The following is a 17,656-nucleotide window of genomic DNA, read 5'->3' on the forward strand; positions in this document are numbered from 1 at the left end:
TTATTTTTATTGAATTTGTGATATCTAGCTCAACACCTTTTACATTCATTTAAAAACATTTCTGAGTGAATTTTACAGAAAAACGTTGATTAAAGGCACAGAAAAATGTAGCCTACATTTTCAGTTTCCAAGGACTCTCAAATTTTGGCAGCCATTTGCTCAATAATTTTCCCTCAGAAACCAGGCAACCCCCACCTCCTTAAATCGCAAATATCTTGACTCCTATTTTAGACAGACGGGTATTTCTTTCATAGAAAGCAAGACAAATCAACCAGCTTTGAGATAATGCTAATTACTCCATATGCCCAAAAATTGACGAGTGCCTGATTCCACCGCATCGTGATGCATATGCTCAAAAATTGACAAACGCCTGATTCCACCGTGTCATGGCACATATGGTAGAGATGATACACTAACAAATATACCTCATTAGCATCACTTTACCCCAACCCTTTAGTGTGTAGTTGTGTGTCGTGAGTCAGTTGCCATAGATGTGTAGTCATGTGGGTGGTGCATCTGTTTTCATTGGTGTGTGGTCGTACATGGTGGACCAGTTCCCACTGATGTGTAGTCGTGAATGGTGCTTCAGTTCCCATAAGTGTGTAGTAATGAATGGTGAGTCAATTTCTATTGATGTGTAGTCGTGTGTGGCAAGTCAGTTTCCATAGGTGTGTAAATGTGTGTTGTTGGTCAGTTCCCATTGGTTTAGTTGTGTGCTTTTGGTCAGTTGTCATAAGAGTGTAGTCGTTAATGGTGAGTCAGTACTCATTAGTGTGTAGTCGTTAATGGTGAGTACTCATTAGTGTGTAATTGTGTGTTGTTGGTCACTTGTCATTAGTGTATAATTGTGTGTTGTTGGTCAGTTGTCAATAGTGTGTAAATGTGTGTTGTTGGTCAGTTGTCATTAGTGTGTAAATGTGTGTTGTTGGATCAGTTCCCATTGGTGTGTAGTTGTGAATGGTAAGTCGATTCCTAATAATGTGCAATTGTGTGTGGAGGGTCAGTTCCCATTAGTGTGTAGTCATGTGGGTGGTGTGTCAATGAACCCCAACCCTTTGGTAGGGTGTAGTCGTGTGCAGGGTGTAGTCATGTGTGGTGGGACAACTCCCATAAAAGTGTGGTCACGTGGAGAGTCCATCCCATAGCTCGTGTACATGTAATGAAAAATGAATGACATCCTCACTCTATGGATAATATTCTATCTTATATCTGTGGACTCGAAAGACACCCACAGAAACTATCTCTTTTTTTTTTGGTAAGGGTTTCACAGCCCTCGCAACTGCATAAGGGAAACTATCTCTTCTAAGATAACCCAATTATAGAAAGCCCACAAAGGGTCAGTCTTTCTTTTTGGTTTTTTTTTTAGTAGAGGTTTTATGGCACTCGCAACTGACTAAGGTTATATGAGCGCCAGAAGATTAGAGGTGTTACAAGAGAGTAACAAACATAAAAAAGAAGAAGGGGAGATAAAGACGATAGATGTTTGATAGGAAAGAAGGAGCAAACCACACCAGAGCACCCGCCAACCACCCACAAAGGGTCAGTCTGCAATGACACGGGTCATGAGATCAGGATGACTGAGTGTAGTAGGTCATACCATTCGTCTTGGCGTACGTTGCTGCGCCATTGTCCGAGGTGAAAAACACTAAAGTGTTCTTGTCCACACCCAACCGCTGCAATGTGGCCAGAATTTCTCCGACACCAGAATCCAGCTCCCGTACCGCATCACCGTACCTGTGAGAGACAAAGTGGCAACAGACAGTATGAGGCAACGGCATTACGCGAAAGACACGAAAAGCACCAAGGGTGCATTGAAATAGATAATGATGCACAGATCTAGATACATTTTAATAAGGACATAGAAACAGGGGATGAAGAATTGATGATTTATTTGAAAGTCAATGACATCACGCGAAAGACACAAAAGGCACTAAAAGGCCATTGAAATAGATAAAGATGCACTGATATGGGGGGACAGAGAAACAGGGGTTGAAGAATTGACGATTTGTTTATTATTTATTATAGTAGAGGGTTTTACGGCGCTCGCAACAGCATAAGGTCATATGAGCGCCAAGGGGTGGGTGTCAACAGAGAAGTCTTTACAGGGAAACAGACTTACTCTGCTCACCTCTCTAGCTTCAACAGCACAAGGTCTGCTTCGACTATCAAGGCACTCGGATATAGCAGGAAGAGTGTGACAAACATGCAAAAGAAGTAGGGGGAAATGACTATAGTAAGGATTAGGAAAGAAAAAGCAGCAGTTCCCTGTTGCAGATCAGGCACAGTTATGAGCGTGACATGATGAATCAGCCCATTTACAATTCTACAGTGCTTGAATGAGAAATGTCCCCCCTTTGGGAATGGCCTAAAGACACTACAGTCAGTGGCACTGCCCCGGGGGGAGGACGATTTGTTTAAAAGCCAAAGACATCACATGAAAGAAACAAGGCACCAAATGTGTATTGAAATAGATAAAGATGCACAAACACAAGGGGGACAGAGAAATAGGGGGCGAAGAACTGATGATTTCTTTGAAAGCCAATCAAGGAACCAAAAGTTCCCTGAAACAGATAAGGATGCACAGATACAGAGAGAGACAAACAGGAGGTGAAGACAAGGAAAGTGTTGGATTGGAACCCACAGGGTAAAAGATCAAGGGGAAGACCATGTGAAACCTGGAGAAAATTCACAGAAATTGATGTACAGAAAAATGGGAAGACATGGAACAGCATCAAGAGGCTAGCCCAGGATAGGGAAAGGTGGAAAGTGTTTATTCAGTCCACGGTGAGAAAGTACTTGTGCGTGGCCTATACCCTGATCCAGGGTGAGAAAGTGTTTGTTCGTGGTCTATATCCTAATCCAGGGTGAGAAAGTGTTTGTTCGTGGCCTATATCCTAATCCTCTCTCTTCTGGCCAGGCACACTGTCGCCGCATACTCCACAGGGCCAGATATCCTAATCCAGGGTGAGAAAGTATTTGTTCGAGGCCTATACCCTAATCCAGGGTGAGAAAGTGTTTGTTTGTGGCCTATATCCTAATCCAGGGTGAGAAAGTATTTGCTCGTGGCCTATACCCTGATCCAGGGTGAGAAAGTGTTTGTTCGTGGTCTATATCCTAATTCAGGGTGAGAAAGTGTTTGTTCGTGGCCTATATCCTAATCCAGGGTGAGAAAGTGTTTGTTCGTGGCCTATACCCAGATCCAGGGTGAGAAAGTGTTTGTTCATGGCCTATATCCTAATCCAGGGTGAGAAAGTATTTGCTCGTGGCCTATACCTTGAACCAGGGTGAGAAAGTGTTTGTTCGTGGCCTATACCCAGATCCAGGGTGAGAAAGTGTTTGTTCGCCATGGCCTATACCTTGATCGAGGGTGAGAAAGTGTTTGTTCGTGGCCTATATCCTGACCCAGAGTGAGAAAGTGAGAAAGGCATGATGATGATCCCAACGTGCAACACAGGTAACACTCACAGCCCTCGCCGCGAGGTGCCCAGGAAATCTCGAGAGGCATAGACAGGTTCGTGTGTCGCGTCCACTGCCCAGTACAGAAAGAAGGGCTGGCCTTTTGTTGTTTGTGCCTCGATGAAACTGGTGGCTTCCTGTGGGGGGAGAGCAAAACAGCGGTCAATGAATCTGACTAGACTTTGTCGTTGTGTTACTGTTCTAGCTATCTTTCTTTCACTCTCTCTCCCTCCCTCCCTCTCTCTCTCTCACACCCCCCTCTCTCTCTCTCTCTCTCTCTCTCTCTTTCCCTCCCTCTCTCTCTCTCTTTCCCTCCCTTCCTCCCTCTCCTTCTTTCTCTTTATCTCTCTCTCCCTCCCTTCCTCCCACTCCTTCTTTCTCTTTCTTTATCTTTCCTCTCTCTCTCCCTCCCTCCTTTCCTCTCTCCCTCCCCCTCTCTCTCTCTCACACACCACATACACACACACACACACACACAAACACATGCAAATAACAATCCTGATCTCTCCTTTTCCCCACTGAGAACTATACCCTCTAACAAACACCAACAAAAAACCCCACCCCAAACAAGACAAAACAATACAAAACAAAACATTACATGTTCGAATGAACCATACTTCATTTCTCAAATAAGACGTATCCATATTGGCCCACTTCCAACACCAGAAATAACAACAATTACACTTTTTTTCCGTAAGAGTTTTATGGCACTTGCAACACAATTAGGTCTTATTATAAGTGCCGAAGATTAGAGGTGTTACAAGGGAGTAACAAACACACAAAAAAAGGAGGGAAGATAAAAACGATAGATGTTTGATAGGAAAGAAGGAGCAAACCACACCAGAGCACCTGCCAACCACCAAACAAGTACACTAAAGAGGCTAAAGATCAGTTCACCTTTATATAGATTTGCGTCAGGTTGGACTCCCCAGTTTTACGATCGATGAGAAAATCTTCGTAATATCTGTAGAGAGATGGAGTTGAAGTAAATGAAAAGAACACTAGCTCCCGATAGCAGATAACAGGCGTTGAGTTCTGGTAAAAAGAAAATGGTGCAATGGTATAGGTCGAACGCCCCTATCAACACTGTTAGGTTATTTAACCCTATTCGTAGGACGCGTTTTACTATCGGATCCATACGACATGGGGAACTCTGTGCCACCACTTTCCAAAGAGGAAATGTACTCGTTAATCCGATCCATACGCTTTGCATAGCAGTCTGTCAAAATGATTTTTTGAGAAATACTGAAAGTTTCAAAGAAATCTTCGCACTAGAAGCATTCTAAAATGTGAAAAATACAACCCCGGGGGTAAAAATGACCCCAGGGAAGAAAGGAAATGGAGCAGACAATAACATAAAAGTCTTCTGAGGAAAAAGTCTTAGTTTTTTTAGCAAAAGTTTTACAGCATTTACTACGCAATAAGGTCATACAGGTGCCGAATATTAAAAATATTACAAGAGAGTAACACACACAAAAAAGGAGGAGTGATAAGGACTATATATATTTGATATGAAAGGAGAAGCACACCACACCAGAGCACCCACCAACCACCCGCCGAAAAAAGGGGATAGAAAGTAACAATAAAAAGGTAGAAAATATGTAGAAACTACTGACAGCATCCCCCAAAACCGAAAGTGTCCCAATGTGGTGAAATTACGCGCTCATCAGTTTTGGAGCTTGTAGAGTATGTATCATCTTAAAGCTTGTTTCTTTGTCTTGCACTTGGCGAAAAAAAATACCTATTTACCTAGAACAGAAGTCAAGATATTAGCGACTGAAAGATTGGGGGTCATCTGGTGTCAGGGGTAAAATTAGTGAGAAAATGGCCGCCAAAATTTGGGGACTTCAAAAGTTTAAGTGTCTGTGGAAACCGAAAATTCACATTTTTTGTGTCTTTGATCAAGTTTTTAAAAAAGTAAAATCTACACACAAATATGTCTTTGAATGGACATAAAAGGTGTTGAGCAAAAAAACAAAAATTTGATTTTAAAAATGCCAAGGGGGAAGATAAATGTTGTTTTCTTTGACTTTTTTATTTTGACAAGCACCTGGTTTCCCCACCAAGACTCACATTAGTGCTACCAAAATAGGTCGCTTTTAAGCACAAGGGGGCTATCCCGAAAAAAGCTGTTTTGAGAAAATCCAAGGTAAAGTTTTTGCCCCTCGTTCCGTTTTATTTAAATACAAGGAGAGTTTTCTCTATAACCAAACAAATATACATACCAATGAAACCAAACTTCTCCTATAGGAGGTAGAGCAATGCCTACTTTTGGTGAAGGTCAAGATTTCCGGAAACCCCCGAAATCTGGGTTAGCCCGCCTGTCCTCAAAAACGGCGACCAATTAACATCTGTGCTATCAACACCGACGACACTTTCGCTCCTCCGTACCTACCTGCCCACCATATCAGCGTCTTTGTACACCGGGATATTTGGCGTTTTCTTATCGTCGAAGGGACCAAAATGACAGTTGGGAGCCCCAAACCACTCGTCAAATCCGTGCTTCAGTGGGTGGTATTGAGGCTGCTGTCCCAGGTGCCTTTAAAAAAATGTGCCAAGGGCTTTGTTTTAGTTTTTATTGTTTTAGTAAGAATTTTATGAACGAAAGATCAATGGGAAGACCACGTTGAACCGAGAGAAGAGAAACAGAAATTGATGTACAAAGGGTACAGAAAAGAGGGACGACATGGATTAACATCAAGAGGCCAGCCCAGGACTGCTTGTGTTGGCTTGCACCCTGATTCAGGGTGAGAAAGGCAATGATGACGATGAAGAGTTATACTGCATTAGCTACGCAATTAGTTAATATAAGTGCCGAAGATTTGAGGTGAAGCAGGAGTAACAAATACAAAACAAAAAAAAAGAGGAGGAGAGATACAAATGATAGATGTTTGATAGGAAAGAAGGAGCAAACCGCACCGGAGCACCCGCCAACCACCCGCCCTCAGGCTCCATATCGTCGGCCTGATGATAAAACCGACTAACCCACAAAATATTTTTTCAAATTTTATTGGCCCTATCGATAGTAAATTGTCCATTTCATATGCTCACTCAAAGACAGATCTGAATTTTGTCTAGAAATGTCTTTAAATCATTAGAAATAAAACCGTATAACCCGGCACCCATCGGATTTTAGCCCGATAATTCCGACTATCCCACCTGCGAGGGAGGGAATGAGGGTTGGCTGTTTTTATCGCGCTAACAATGAGGGACCACTTGCTACGTTACCGACTAACCCCGGCTTTGACTCCTCTCCGGACTTCGTTTGAAATCAGATTCAGACCTGTTAAAGTCCAGAATTTGCTCACATAACCGTGGGAGCTCTCCAAAAAGGAATATTTGTGTAATATTTCCTGTTGGTTTCATTGGGGAGTTATATAGATCTGGTTGTTTCCTCTTTTTTCTTTGTTTTAATGCTGCTGATAACGTTATTAATGACTAAAACTCCCCACTGTTCCCACAGAACTGTTTATCTTGTGACAATTCCCGTATTTGAAATGCATCTTTATGGATTTTGTTTTATATGAAACTATGTTTTCTGTCCGCGTGTTTTTCTTTGTCTTTGTACTCGAAATTCACCGATTGTGAAGGCATTTTCCCCTATTTGGACTACTGTCTCTTCTCCTAATCATTTTTCCTTCACAATTGAATGGACGAAGTAGATAGCATTTCCTCCTTTACTAACTCACTCAAAAAAAAAATAATTGTGGGACCTGTCCAGCACACCGTCTGCCCCCAACGATCGTTGTTTTTTAAAGCGCTTTTTCTTTCTTTTTTTTTCATTTGCTGTGTTTATTGCAGTCCTTACCTTCTGAAACATCTTTTGACTTTCTTTGAAAGTTCATTTCGTTTGCATTTTGAGTAGATTATTTTCTCAGTGTCATAAACTAATGCTTTATCTTTATATCAAACCTTAGCTTACATAACACTATAACATTTAATAAGATGATGCCACTTTTGCTGCGACACCTCTTACCCTCAGCGCAGTGGAAAGCGATCAAAGTGACCAGGCTAATGTCACATCAGCTGATAATACAACACTTATGTCATTTTTGATCTCTGCGAAAAGGACACGGCATGAACACGATTGGAAGGGTAACAAAAGGAAGAGGTTGAAAGAACTGGGGATGCCTCTACCCATGTGAAGGCACGAAGCGAGCAGGATGTGAACTTGACGTCCTTTGCAGTTGTAAACTGGTTGGTACAAAATGCAATGACATCACTGGTCACTCTCTTGAAAAGAAAAGAGAGCCTATATATATGCCACGATAAACATGATAGACAAAAAGAGATCTTACACAGCAAGGGAAAACCCAAGGAGAAATTGCAGCCTTCAATACCAATTACAAGAGTCAATGGTCAAAGAACACCTGTTTGTAAAACAATCTTCAAGAACACCACAGGCCTGACCCACTGGTGAATTTAAAGTGTCTTCTCCGAAAAACAAACAAATAAGAGGTCCACCCTCCTAGAACACATCACGCCCACCATGAGAGAGCCAATGATGACAAGTTGTTCCATAAAGAGGAATTTTTTTATAAACTTTCGAAGATATCCTCCTGTCTACAGATGACAATCCAGAAAACGTCAGATCTGCATCAAGTATACATGGAGAACTTTGCAAAGAGGATGAAAGCCACATTGAGCTATCAAGTGTTCTGCCAAATGTTCAAGAAAAACAATTTGGGTTTACTTTCAACCAAGAAAGACCAGTGCGACATTTGTACAAAGTTCAAATCTGGAAACCTCACAGAAACAGAACACACAGCTCAAATATGAATATGAGGAAAGCTGCAGCTAGACCAGAGAAGGAGACGGACAGGGAGGCTGTGCGTGTCCTTTGTATGGAGATCCAGTGCGTCCTTCTGGCCCCATCCCTAAAGAATTCCACCTTATATAAAACAAAACTGGCTGTACACAATGTTACGACTTAGGATCTTGCCACCAGAGACGCCAGATGATATGTCTGGTATGAAAGTGAAGTTGGTCTGGGCTTCAACAGTTTTCATCATGTCTGACTGACTAACTGATATTGCAAGTGACTGACTTCAACCACTTCATCATCTGCAGTGACTGGCGCAACTACTAAAACAGAAAGCCACCCTGGTGAGTGCAATGGCCTTGCTGGCCAAAGAGCTTGATATCACAGTTGAGCAGAAATTCTCCCCAAGGGCCATACCCAAATGGAAGTGGATTCAGTCCACGGCACTATTGAGCGATCGCTAAAAAACGCACTGATGTACATCCCAATGGACTACGTGAACATCATGCTCAAAGCCCGACGCATCCCCAGGCCCTATGAAGTTATGTACCTGGACCACAGTTTTTTCAAAGATTTCGCAAAGGTCGAAGAGCACTAAACAACCCGTCCAGGTAGAAAAGAAGGCGATCCTACTGTCACTGACTTGCAGGCATCAAAGTACACTCCAGCCTTTAAAATTCAGTACAAGCTGAACTTTGATGATGGATGGCAGGCGCTGCAAGGACCAAGAAAGCTGAACACCATGTGTACGACGGGCTGGACCTCTCTGCAAAGACAGATTGAAGATAACTGCCAACCAGTATAAACATCTACTGGAGTTGAAGGCCGTCGTACCATGATGCTACCACAATTACCATGAAACTTTGCTTCAGTAAGAAGTTTTGAAAGCGAACAAGCCAAATTCGATTATTGTAGAGTCTTTCGAAACAATGGTAACTTTTGTCGTATGGCCTTGTTGTAGCCATAGGACGACACAGAGTGAGACAGACATGCTCTTCTATCGTCGAGAAAACTCAATAAAGTAGTAGTTGTCAAGCCACGCACCTTGGAGAAAGCTGGAGCATTCTTTGGTAATCACAAAGTCTTTTTGTATAATAATGATATCTCATTATGTAACCAACTTCTCCCAAACCATTGCCGAGGTAGCAGAGCTTTTGTGTGGCTTTCTGCTTTCATTTCTTTCTTAGTATTACTTTTTCCCAGGCCTTTGAATGGCCACCCAGTGCCAATAGTACCGTGTCAGACACGGTCATAAATTCTAAAGGCCTACTGTTGCTGCTGCTACTACTGTTGTTTTTGTTGTTGTTGTAGTTGTTGTTTTGTAGTTGTTGCCGTAGCTGCTCTCCCTTACCCTTCCAACCTCCTGTTCTTCTACTTTAAATGTAATTAATATACCCATTGCTGTGTTCTGCTTCTTCTGCTTCTATTAAAGGTTCAACTTTGTGACTGCAGTTTTTGCCCGAATTGACTCCATAGTACTGAAAAGGCAGCAGCTGATAGTATGTTGGTAGCAATAATATAGTCCTCCTCCTCTTCCTTCTTCTTCTTACTCCTCCTCCTCCATCTTTCTCCTCCTCCTCCTCCATATTTCTCCTCCTCCTCCTCCATATTTCTCCTCCTCCTCTTCCTCCTCCTCCTTTTTCTTCTTCTTCTTCTTCTTCTTCTACAAAAGATCTTGACGATTGAAGCAAGTGATCAAATACGTTACCGTCAAGTGTGGCTTGGCTGCACTCAACCAAACTCTAGGCCAGCAGTGGCTTCCTGATAAAACCGGCCAACCCACAAAATTGAGGGTTGGTCGGTTTTATCCAGGAAAATCTGAGCGATATAACCGTCTAACCCACACAGTTTTATTAAAAGCAATTTTTAAAGGCAAAGAAGGTCTACAGATTTTCGGTAAAGTGTTTTTATAGGTGTTTAAAGCATTGATTTATCGCTAGACGCCTTTGTTTTGAAATAAAACAGTTTTTTCCTTCTCCTGTAAAATTTTCCTCGCTGGGGTTAGTGTCGGTTTTATCACAAGGCCGACGATATGAGAATATACACATACAGCTGAGCACAGATAACACGTCCACGGAAAACTCAAAATCACAGATAACTCATACAATTTGCCATTCCCTGAATGATATCTCTTCTTAAATTTTCATTTAATCAATTTGCAAAAATTCATACGCGTCGAACAAAATTGTCAACCTCTGAGGTGTTTTGAGTTATCTGTGCCTGACTGTAATGTGATAAAATGCACACAAGTCATGTGAGTTTGTTTGTTTTTTTAAATCACCACTTATATTTATTATTCCAATAGGGGAAACCTGACTAGATATTTTTTAAAAACCCGAACCCATAATCTCACCACTAGGCTACTGACGCCACCGCAGTTTTTGTTTTTACAAGTAGACCACCTTACTTCATAATTAGGAGATCCTAGAGATTTCTCTTCTTGCGCATGCCCTTAATGATAATAATAAATAGTATCTGTATTTGTACAGCACATACACCCGCCCCCCTTTGACAGCAAGCTCTATGCGCTTTACACTACATCACTACCTCAACAGACACTGTAACACCCAGAAACATTCTCAGCTTCCCGGAAAGCGTAGAGTGCAAACAGCCGATTAAGCGCTCAACACTAACAAATTGAAAAAATCTTTCGCTGTCTGTAGTTGGGTACCCATTCTCACCTGGGCGAAGTGAGGAAAATTCATGTAAAGTGCTTTTCCTAAGAACACAAAGCCGGGCCCCTGACGGGATTTGAACCCACGACCTTTCGGTTGCGAGTCCGAGAGCCTAACCACTAGGCCACCAACGCCACGATGCCTTAAAACACACGTAAAATGCCTCGAGCTTAGGGGCAAGCTATTGTTTCGACTACCCTCCCCTCGTCTTTTCTCCCACAGGGGGAGGGAGGGGAGTTCAGAGGGTCAGCAGAGAATTCACCCACCATTTTCCAATGATTTTGTTCCTGTAGCCATGTTTCTGTAACAACTCAGGTAAGAGGATTTCCTCATCGGGTATACCTCCGACAATCACCTGCGGCGTGTATGCTGAAAGAAAATGGTACAATACACAAATCAAATTGTTGAAGTTTGTCTAACCATCTTTAACAAAAATCTTGGAAAGTCTTCACACATAAAACAAATAAATGTGAGGCATCACAGTGAAATCAGGCGCTCATTAAAATAATGAAATCTAAGAAAACAGAATTTTTTTGCAGGTTATTCGGCAATTTTGATCAAATTTTTGTTTTTTGGCTCATCACCTTTTTTTGTCCATTTAAAAATATGTTTCAAAGCAAAGTTTACTGAAAAATGTATATTTTCAGTTTCGAAGGATTCTCGAGCAATGGAAATCGCAATACTTTGACGCTCATTTTCTCACAAATTTTTCCACTGGAACTAGGCGACCCCATCTCCTTCAATAGCAAATATCTGAACTTCTTTTTAAAATAGATAGATAGGTATAGGTATTTTCTTCACTGAATGATAGACAAGTGAACAATCTTTAAAACGATACCAATAACTCAACATGCCTAAAAATTGGTGAGTGCCTGATTCCACTGTGTTTTGACATTAAGGACAAACAAAAATGAGTCCGTCTTACCGTCATGTCCAAGTTTGTTGGTGGTGTAGAAGCCATTCCTGATGGGTAGTCGTCCACTCAGCAAGGAGGCACGAGCTGAGGGAGTAATAATATTAATGATAATAATAATAATAATAATAATGATAATGATAATAATAATAATAATGATAATGATAATAACAATAATAATAACAAAGATAGTCATAATAATAATATAATAATAATAATAGCAATAATGTCACTAGTCAAGGTGAAATGCAATGTTAGGAGGTAAGGCCACTGTGAAATAGATTGTTTAGTTTAGTTTGGTACAAGTTTTACAGCGCTCGCAACCGTGCAAGGTCAGTTGAGCACTCAAAAAGATTGTTAAAAATGGTGAAATGGTACAGGTTTAACGCCCCTATCAACACTGTTTTTAGGTTATTTAAGAGGCGGGACAGATGAGCTTAACGACCATCTCCAAAAGGACCGAGCCAAGTGGGAAATTCGTGTAAAGTGCCTTTCCCAAGGACACAATGTCGGACCAAGCTGAGGCTCGAACCCCCGAACCTGCAATCTCACAATTATGAGTCTGGTAGCCTAACAATTAGGCTACCAAAACCACAAAAAGATTGTGATAGAATGTAGAGATTAAAAAAATTGAGTGTGAAAACAAACTTGTGAGAGCAGAGACAATAGTGCTAGCAGAGGACCAGTGCTTGACCAATTTAAAATAATTAATGATTAAAAGTCTCCTTTGTCTTAACCTCTATCCACGTAATGTAGTGCACAATCAACCAATGCCAACCCACCCTCTGAGGGGTTGTCTCAGCAAGTGAGACATGTATTTACTCATGTCCTGTCTTGTTGTGTGTATACGGGAGTACACCTAACTTTGTACATTGTAACATCCACTTCCATTGAAAACGACCAAGACAAATTTCTAGATGAGAGATGAATAAAGATTGTCATTGTCATGTATGCTTCCAGGGAAGCTGAGAATGTTTCTGAGTGTTTTATGGTCTGCTGGGGTAATAATATAGGGCTTGATTTCGAGTGGGGACATGCGCTATAAAAAATGCTATTTATTATTATTATTATCATGTCACAGTGATTCCAGGAACTTTTTTCCTCTAATGGCTTTACCTGTATTACCTGTCCTGGGCAACAACATCATTGCACACCGGACAGGTCCATAAGTGCTCAGTTCCCCCCAGCACCAAAGCCTGCAAGGTATCCATACTGATTGTTCCTGTGGCTGTCTGATTATGGCGACGTCTTTCCTTTCCAGATAATCGTTCCTTTCTTCCTTCTCCCCTCTCTATCACCATTTCCCGCATCCTAATGATTGCGTGGTGTTCTGCTGTCTCCTTGTCTTCTTCATCCCGCAACTTTTCTCCAGGGTCTTCAACACTTCTCCTTTGTCAAATTTCACCTCACCATCAACCACGGCACTGCCTGCCAGCCTATCAGCCTCCTCATTGCCTTTCACTCCAGAGTGCCCAGGACAGAATATCCACGTGATGGCTGTAAGTGATGAGTGTTGTATTGGGTTCATCCATTCACTCCAAAGAAGCCCTTTCTCAACCCTTCGCAAGATGCTCTGGGAGTCTGTGACAATGATGAGACGAGTTGATCTTGGTCTTGTATTATGAAGCCATCCACCAAGCGCTCTTGTTACTGGCCTCAATCTCCATTTTCATGCTTGAAGTTGTTCTTTCTATGGCCCCTGACATGCTATGAACCTTTTTGTTCCCACTGTACACCACAAAACCCCATCCACTTCTCTCACCCCTCCTGACTGACCCATCCGTATTGATCACTGAGTCCTCTGGCTTGGAATGCTCCTCAATTAACTGTCGTATATCATTGTCGTTAATGACAGCAGCACATACCCGTCTTTCATGACCCATAGTGATGTGAATGTTGGCCAGGCTTCTGCAATCTGGGCTCAGTTCAAACCACTCCTTTCCACAGCATATTTCATCGATGCCACAAACTTTCCTCTAATGGCTTTATGATCAGGGCAGCAGGCAGGCAGTGGTCAAATTAATTTTTCACATCTCTGGATACCCAGGAAAGTTGCCATGACAGTTGAGCACTTTTACAAGCAATGGGAAGATTTCTTCACTCCCACACCACCACACCATCTTGGCAATCTGACCCCTGAGGACTCATATGGATGACAGCTACCCAATCCACCACCTCCACCCCTCGATTGGTGGCACTGTAGAAAGAAATATATATAAGAGATAACAACTGGCGGTGGAACCAAACTTGAGAGCTTTTATTTTCAAAGTCGGGCTGAACAGACAAAGCATTTTCCATCTTGAACACGTCAAAATCCTCCAAAAGGAAGGAATTTCTCTTTCAAGTCCCGGGTTGAGCAGATTTTACGTTATATAGAGGTAATTACTGGAAAATTTATCAATGGGGGAGCGGAGAGATTCCGTTATGACCGGTTTCCATCTTGGACATGGTACCGTTAAAGAAAGTTTGACTGTACATGATGTATATCCATTCAAATAAATATACCCATACATAAGATATACTTACAAGGAGAGCAAATCGGGTTAGCAGAGTAGAAATCTGGGAAGAGCATTCCTTCTGCTGCCATTTGGTCCAAATTGGGTGTCTCTTTGCTGGGCTCACCAAACACACCCAAGTCCCCCCAGCCCATCTGGAAAGGCAGAGTGAAAGGGAGTGGGTGCGGAAATTTATAAACAAGACAAATGAACAAGCTTCCAGATGATACCAATAATTCCACATGCCCGAAAATTGACGAGCGCCTGATTCCACCGCATTGTGACACGAATCTTTTATCAGTTTCAGCACAGATATTCCCGAAAGGACATGACATAAAGGATATTCCCTAAACTCGGACATGACGCTAAGACAGACTCATTTTTGTTTGTCCTTTGTGTCACAACATGGTGGAATCAAGCACTCACCAATTTTTGGGCATGTTGAGTTATTGGTATCGTCTTAAAGATTGTTCACTTGTCTATCTTTCAGTGTAGAAAATACCTATCTATCTTTAAAAGTTTAGATATTTGCCATTTAAAGGAGGTGGGGTCACCTGGTTCCAGTGGAAAAATTTGTGAGAAAAAGGGCGTCAAGGTATTGCGATTTCCATAGCTCGAGAATCCTTGGAAAAGGATATGATGAGGCAAAGAAGAAGTTTTAATTTGATATTATAGTGAATTTTATTATATAATAGTGTGCACTCTGTCCAGCACCATTACCCGACCCAACCTGATACCATGCTTTTGATTACGAAGTGGCTGTTCGGACTCGAGTCTGAATAGCCTCCCGTGACTATTCGGACTCAAACTTCAATGCGCGTTACTTTGAATGACTGACTTTTGTTCCCTTTGGAAGGGTTTAACTTTTGTCTTCTTAATTTCTGAAGTGACTGGACTGGACAATTTTGTCTTTCTCGTCCCCTGTTTGCCTTTGTTGTGTAGTATTTCAGATTTGGCAACTATTGTTCACTTTTGACATCACTAGAACTAATACTTTTCTTAATTCGGGACGAAAATTTTGGCCAGAACATAGAAACCCAGGAAGGCCAAGGTCATAATAAAACTGCCTGCCCGCTTCACCTCCAGTAAACACATTGGAGTATGAGTCCGAATAGCCATCGGAGGCTATTCAGACTCGAGTCCTAATAGCCGCTGCTTTTTGATTAACCCCTTAATTCATGACATATGACGTATGCCGTTCGTCATTATTTCATACAGTGAGCAACCCAAGATGTGCTGTGACATACAGTGTTCGTCATGCCTTGCGAAGCGCGAGGACCATAATATGATAACGAAGGTCGTTCATCATAATTGTACTCTGTATACTGCTTTTATTATAAGACGCATTTCAAAAAACTTATTTTGCAGATTCACGCATTTTTTTCCGTGTACAGAGAAATCTTTTCCCTTTTAATATGGTAGTAGTATTTGCGAGCCAGGTCTAATTATAGGAACCTGAGCACTAAATCTAGCGCTACTCTGTGCCCTCGGCAATCCAAAACTGTGCCTGGTGAAGCATGAAGTGACATATATTGTGTCACGAAGGGATTAATGTGGGCCAGCACGTACTATAATTCTGATAGTGGCTTGAAACAGAGATCAATGACAGATCTCAGTTAGTAAAACTATTGTTAATAATATCAAAAATCGCCTTCGTCTTCGAGTTTGAGAACATGTTCCACCACAGTAAGAAACCTTCCAATTGGCATAATTATGCTCTTATTCTTACTCTAATAAAATCTAAATTTTATAAACTGATAAAATTTTTACGAATTTACTATTTCTCCGAACGTTGGGGAAAATAAACTTGAACTCTATTTCTCCGAATGATTTCCGTTCTGGAGATTTTTTGGGTTTTTTTGCGAGATTTAGGCGTCATCTTTCATTCTGCCATTCTGCGAGGGCTGGGAAGAATAGTTTTTTAGAGATAGGATTTTTAAATGTCTGAATATTCAGATACTTCACTTGTGGTCGGGGCAACATTCCCGGACTAGATCTATACTTCATTTGAAAAGGCCTTCAAAAGGTACTCCGAGAAAACAAGACTGATCGTCCTCGGCAGTATATCATATTTTGCATTTAGTCACCCAGCAAAAACTAAAATCCTTCATGTAAAAAAAAAATCCCCCCCCCCCCCGCTCACAACCTTACACACAGACACAGACACACACACACACACATGCACACTCACACACACACACACACACACGCATACGGGCCACTCCATTCGCAATTATTATCAACAAATCACGAGAACGGAAACAGTTCAGAGAAATAGAGTTCAAGTTTATTTTCCCGAACATTCGGAGAAATAGAGCCGGCCAAAATTTTATCGAAGTGACTATTTCTCCGAACGTTCGGAGAAATAGTGCCGATCTTTATTTCTCCGAACGGTTTCTGGCTTCCGGTCTCGTGATTTTTTGCCTATTTATTGCGAGAGTTCGGCGCCAACTTTCATTCTGCCTCTGCCTCTGGTCTGGGAAGGAACACCACATGGCAAGCCCGCCTACAGACAACCTTCAGTAACACCTACTTCACACCAACCACCATCATGCACATGTACACACACAACGTATGACGAGCTGAGCTGTGGATTGAGAAACAGTGTGAGTGACAGAGCAGGTGAAAGGAAGAATGTACGAGTGTATCCACAGGCGTCAGCAACTACAAGACGACGACACCGACCCCCCTGGCCTGGTCCACAGCTCACGAACGAAAGGAATGCGGTTAAGGCAGTGGTTTGCCTATATTATTGTCCATGGTTCGCAGGGTGCTAGGGAATGAGTGAGATTTTCTTTGCGTGTGCCTGGAGGGAGGGGGTGGGGTGTGAAAGTCATGCGGACGGAGATGAGCCGCGGGGGAGAACACGGGAATTGAATGAATTTAGTGAAACTGAAAGAGAGGAACGACTCATGAACCCTGGAGTGAATGGATCCTGTGTTTCCATTTTTGTATACTTTGAAGTGTTACTGAATAAAGGCTGAAATAAAGCCCGAAAAACAAACAAACACACACGCTCCTCACTCTCCACTTACACTTTCACACTTACTACCACACAGACACATACGCACACACACACACACAGGAGCAAATTTTTAGGTCCATATCTATTTCAGTTTTCAAGAGCTAGTCTAGAGATTTTTAGATGAGTGTAAAAACGTGAAAAAGAAAGGTTTCACAACAGAATGAAATCAAAATTAGAACAGCCCATAAACAACCACAAAAATTAACAAATAAGGGCGCGAGTCCACCTCTCCGAAGAAGATTGGCTGTTTTAACCCTAAATGTGCGTAATTTTAAAACAAAGTACAGGATATTACATGTAAATTAAGGAATCACACACATTATTAAAGGG

At 41.8% G+C, this 17,656-nt stretch overlaps 1 protein-coding gene across 1 annotated transcript in view; it reads right to left on the bottom strand.

Annotated features, from left to right (window-relative positions):
• LOC101848597 (N-acetylgalactosamine-6-sulfatase) overlaps positions 1–17,656 on the bottom strand; it is a 31,044-nt gene that overhangs the window by 11,879 nt on the left and 1,509 nt on the right. Inside the window, exons 2-8 of the mRNA XM_005101372.3 lie at positions 14,333–14,456; positions 11,819–11,893; positions 11,160–11,262; positions 5,852–5,995; positions 4,354–4,420; positions 3,466–3,593; positions 1,598–1,734 (exon numbers count right to left, since the gene is read on the bottom strand). Coding sequence (XP_005101429.1) covers positions 1,598–1,734; positions 3,466–3,593; positions 4,354–4,420; positions 5,852–5,995; positions 11,160–11,262; positions 11,819–11,893; positions 14,333–14,456 — 778 coding nt within the window. The remainder of the gene's footprint in view (positions 1–1,597; positions 1,735–3,465; positions 3,594–4,353; positions 4,421–5,851; positions 5,996–11,159; positions 11,263–11,818; positions 11,894–14,332; positions 14,457–17,656) is intronic.

The sequence above is a fragment of the Aplysia californica genome, unplaced genomic scaffold, assembly GCF_000002075.1.
Source record: "Aplysia californica isolate F4 #8 unplaced genomic scaffold, AplCal3.0 scaffold00280, whole genome shotgun sequence".
Classification (NCBI taxonomy): domain Eukaryota; kingdom Metazoa; phylum Mollusca; class Gastropoda; order Aplysiida; family Aplysiidae; genus Aplysia; species Aplysia californica.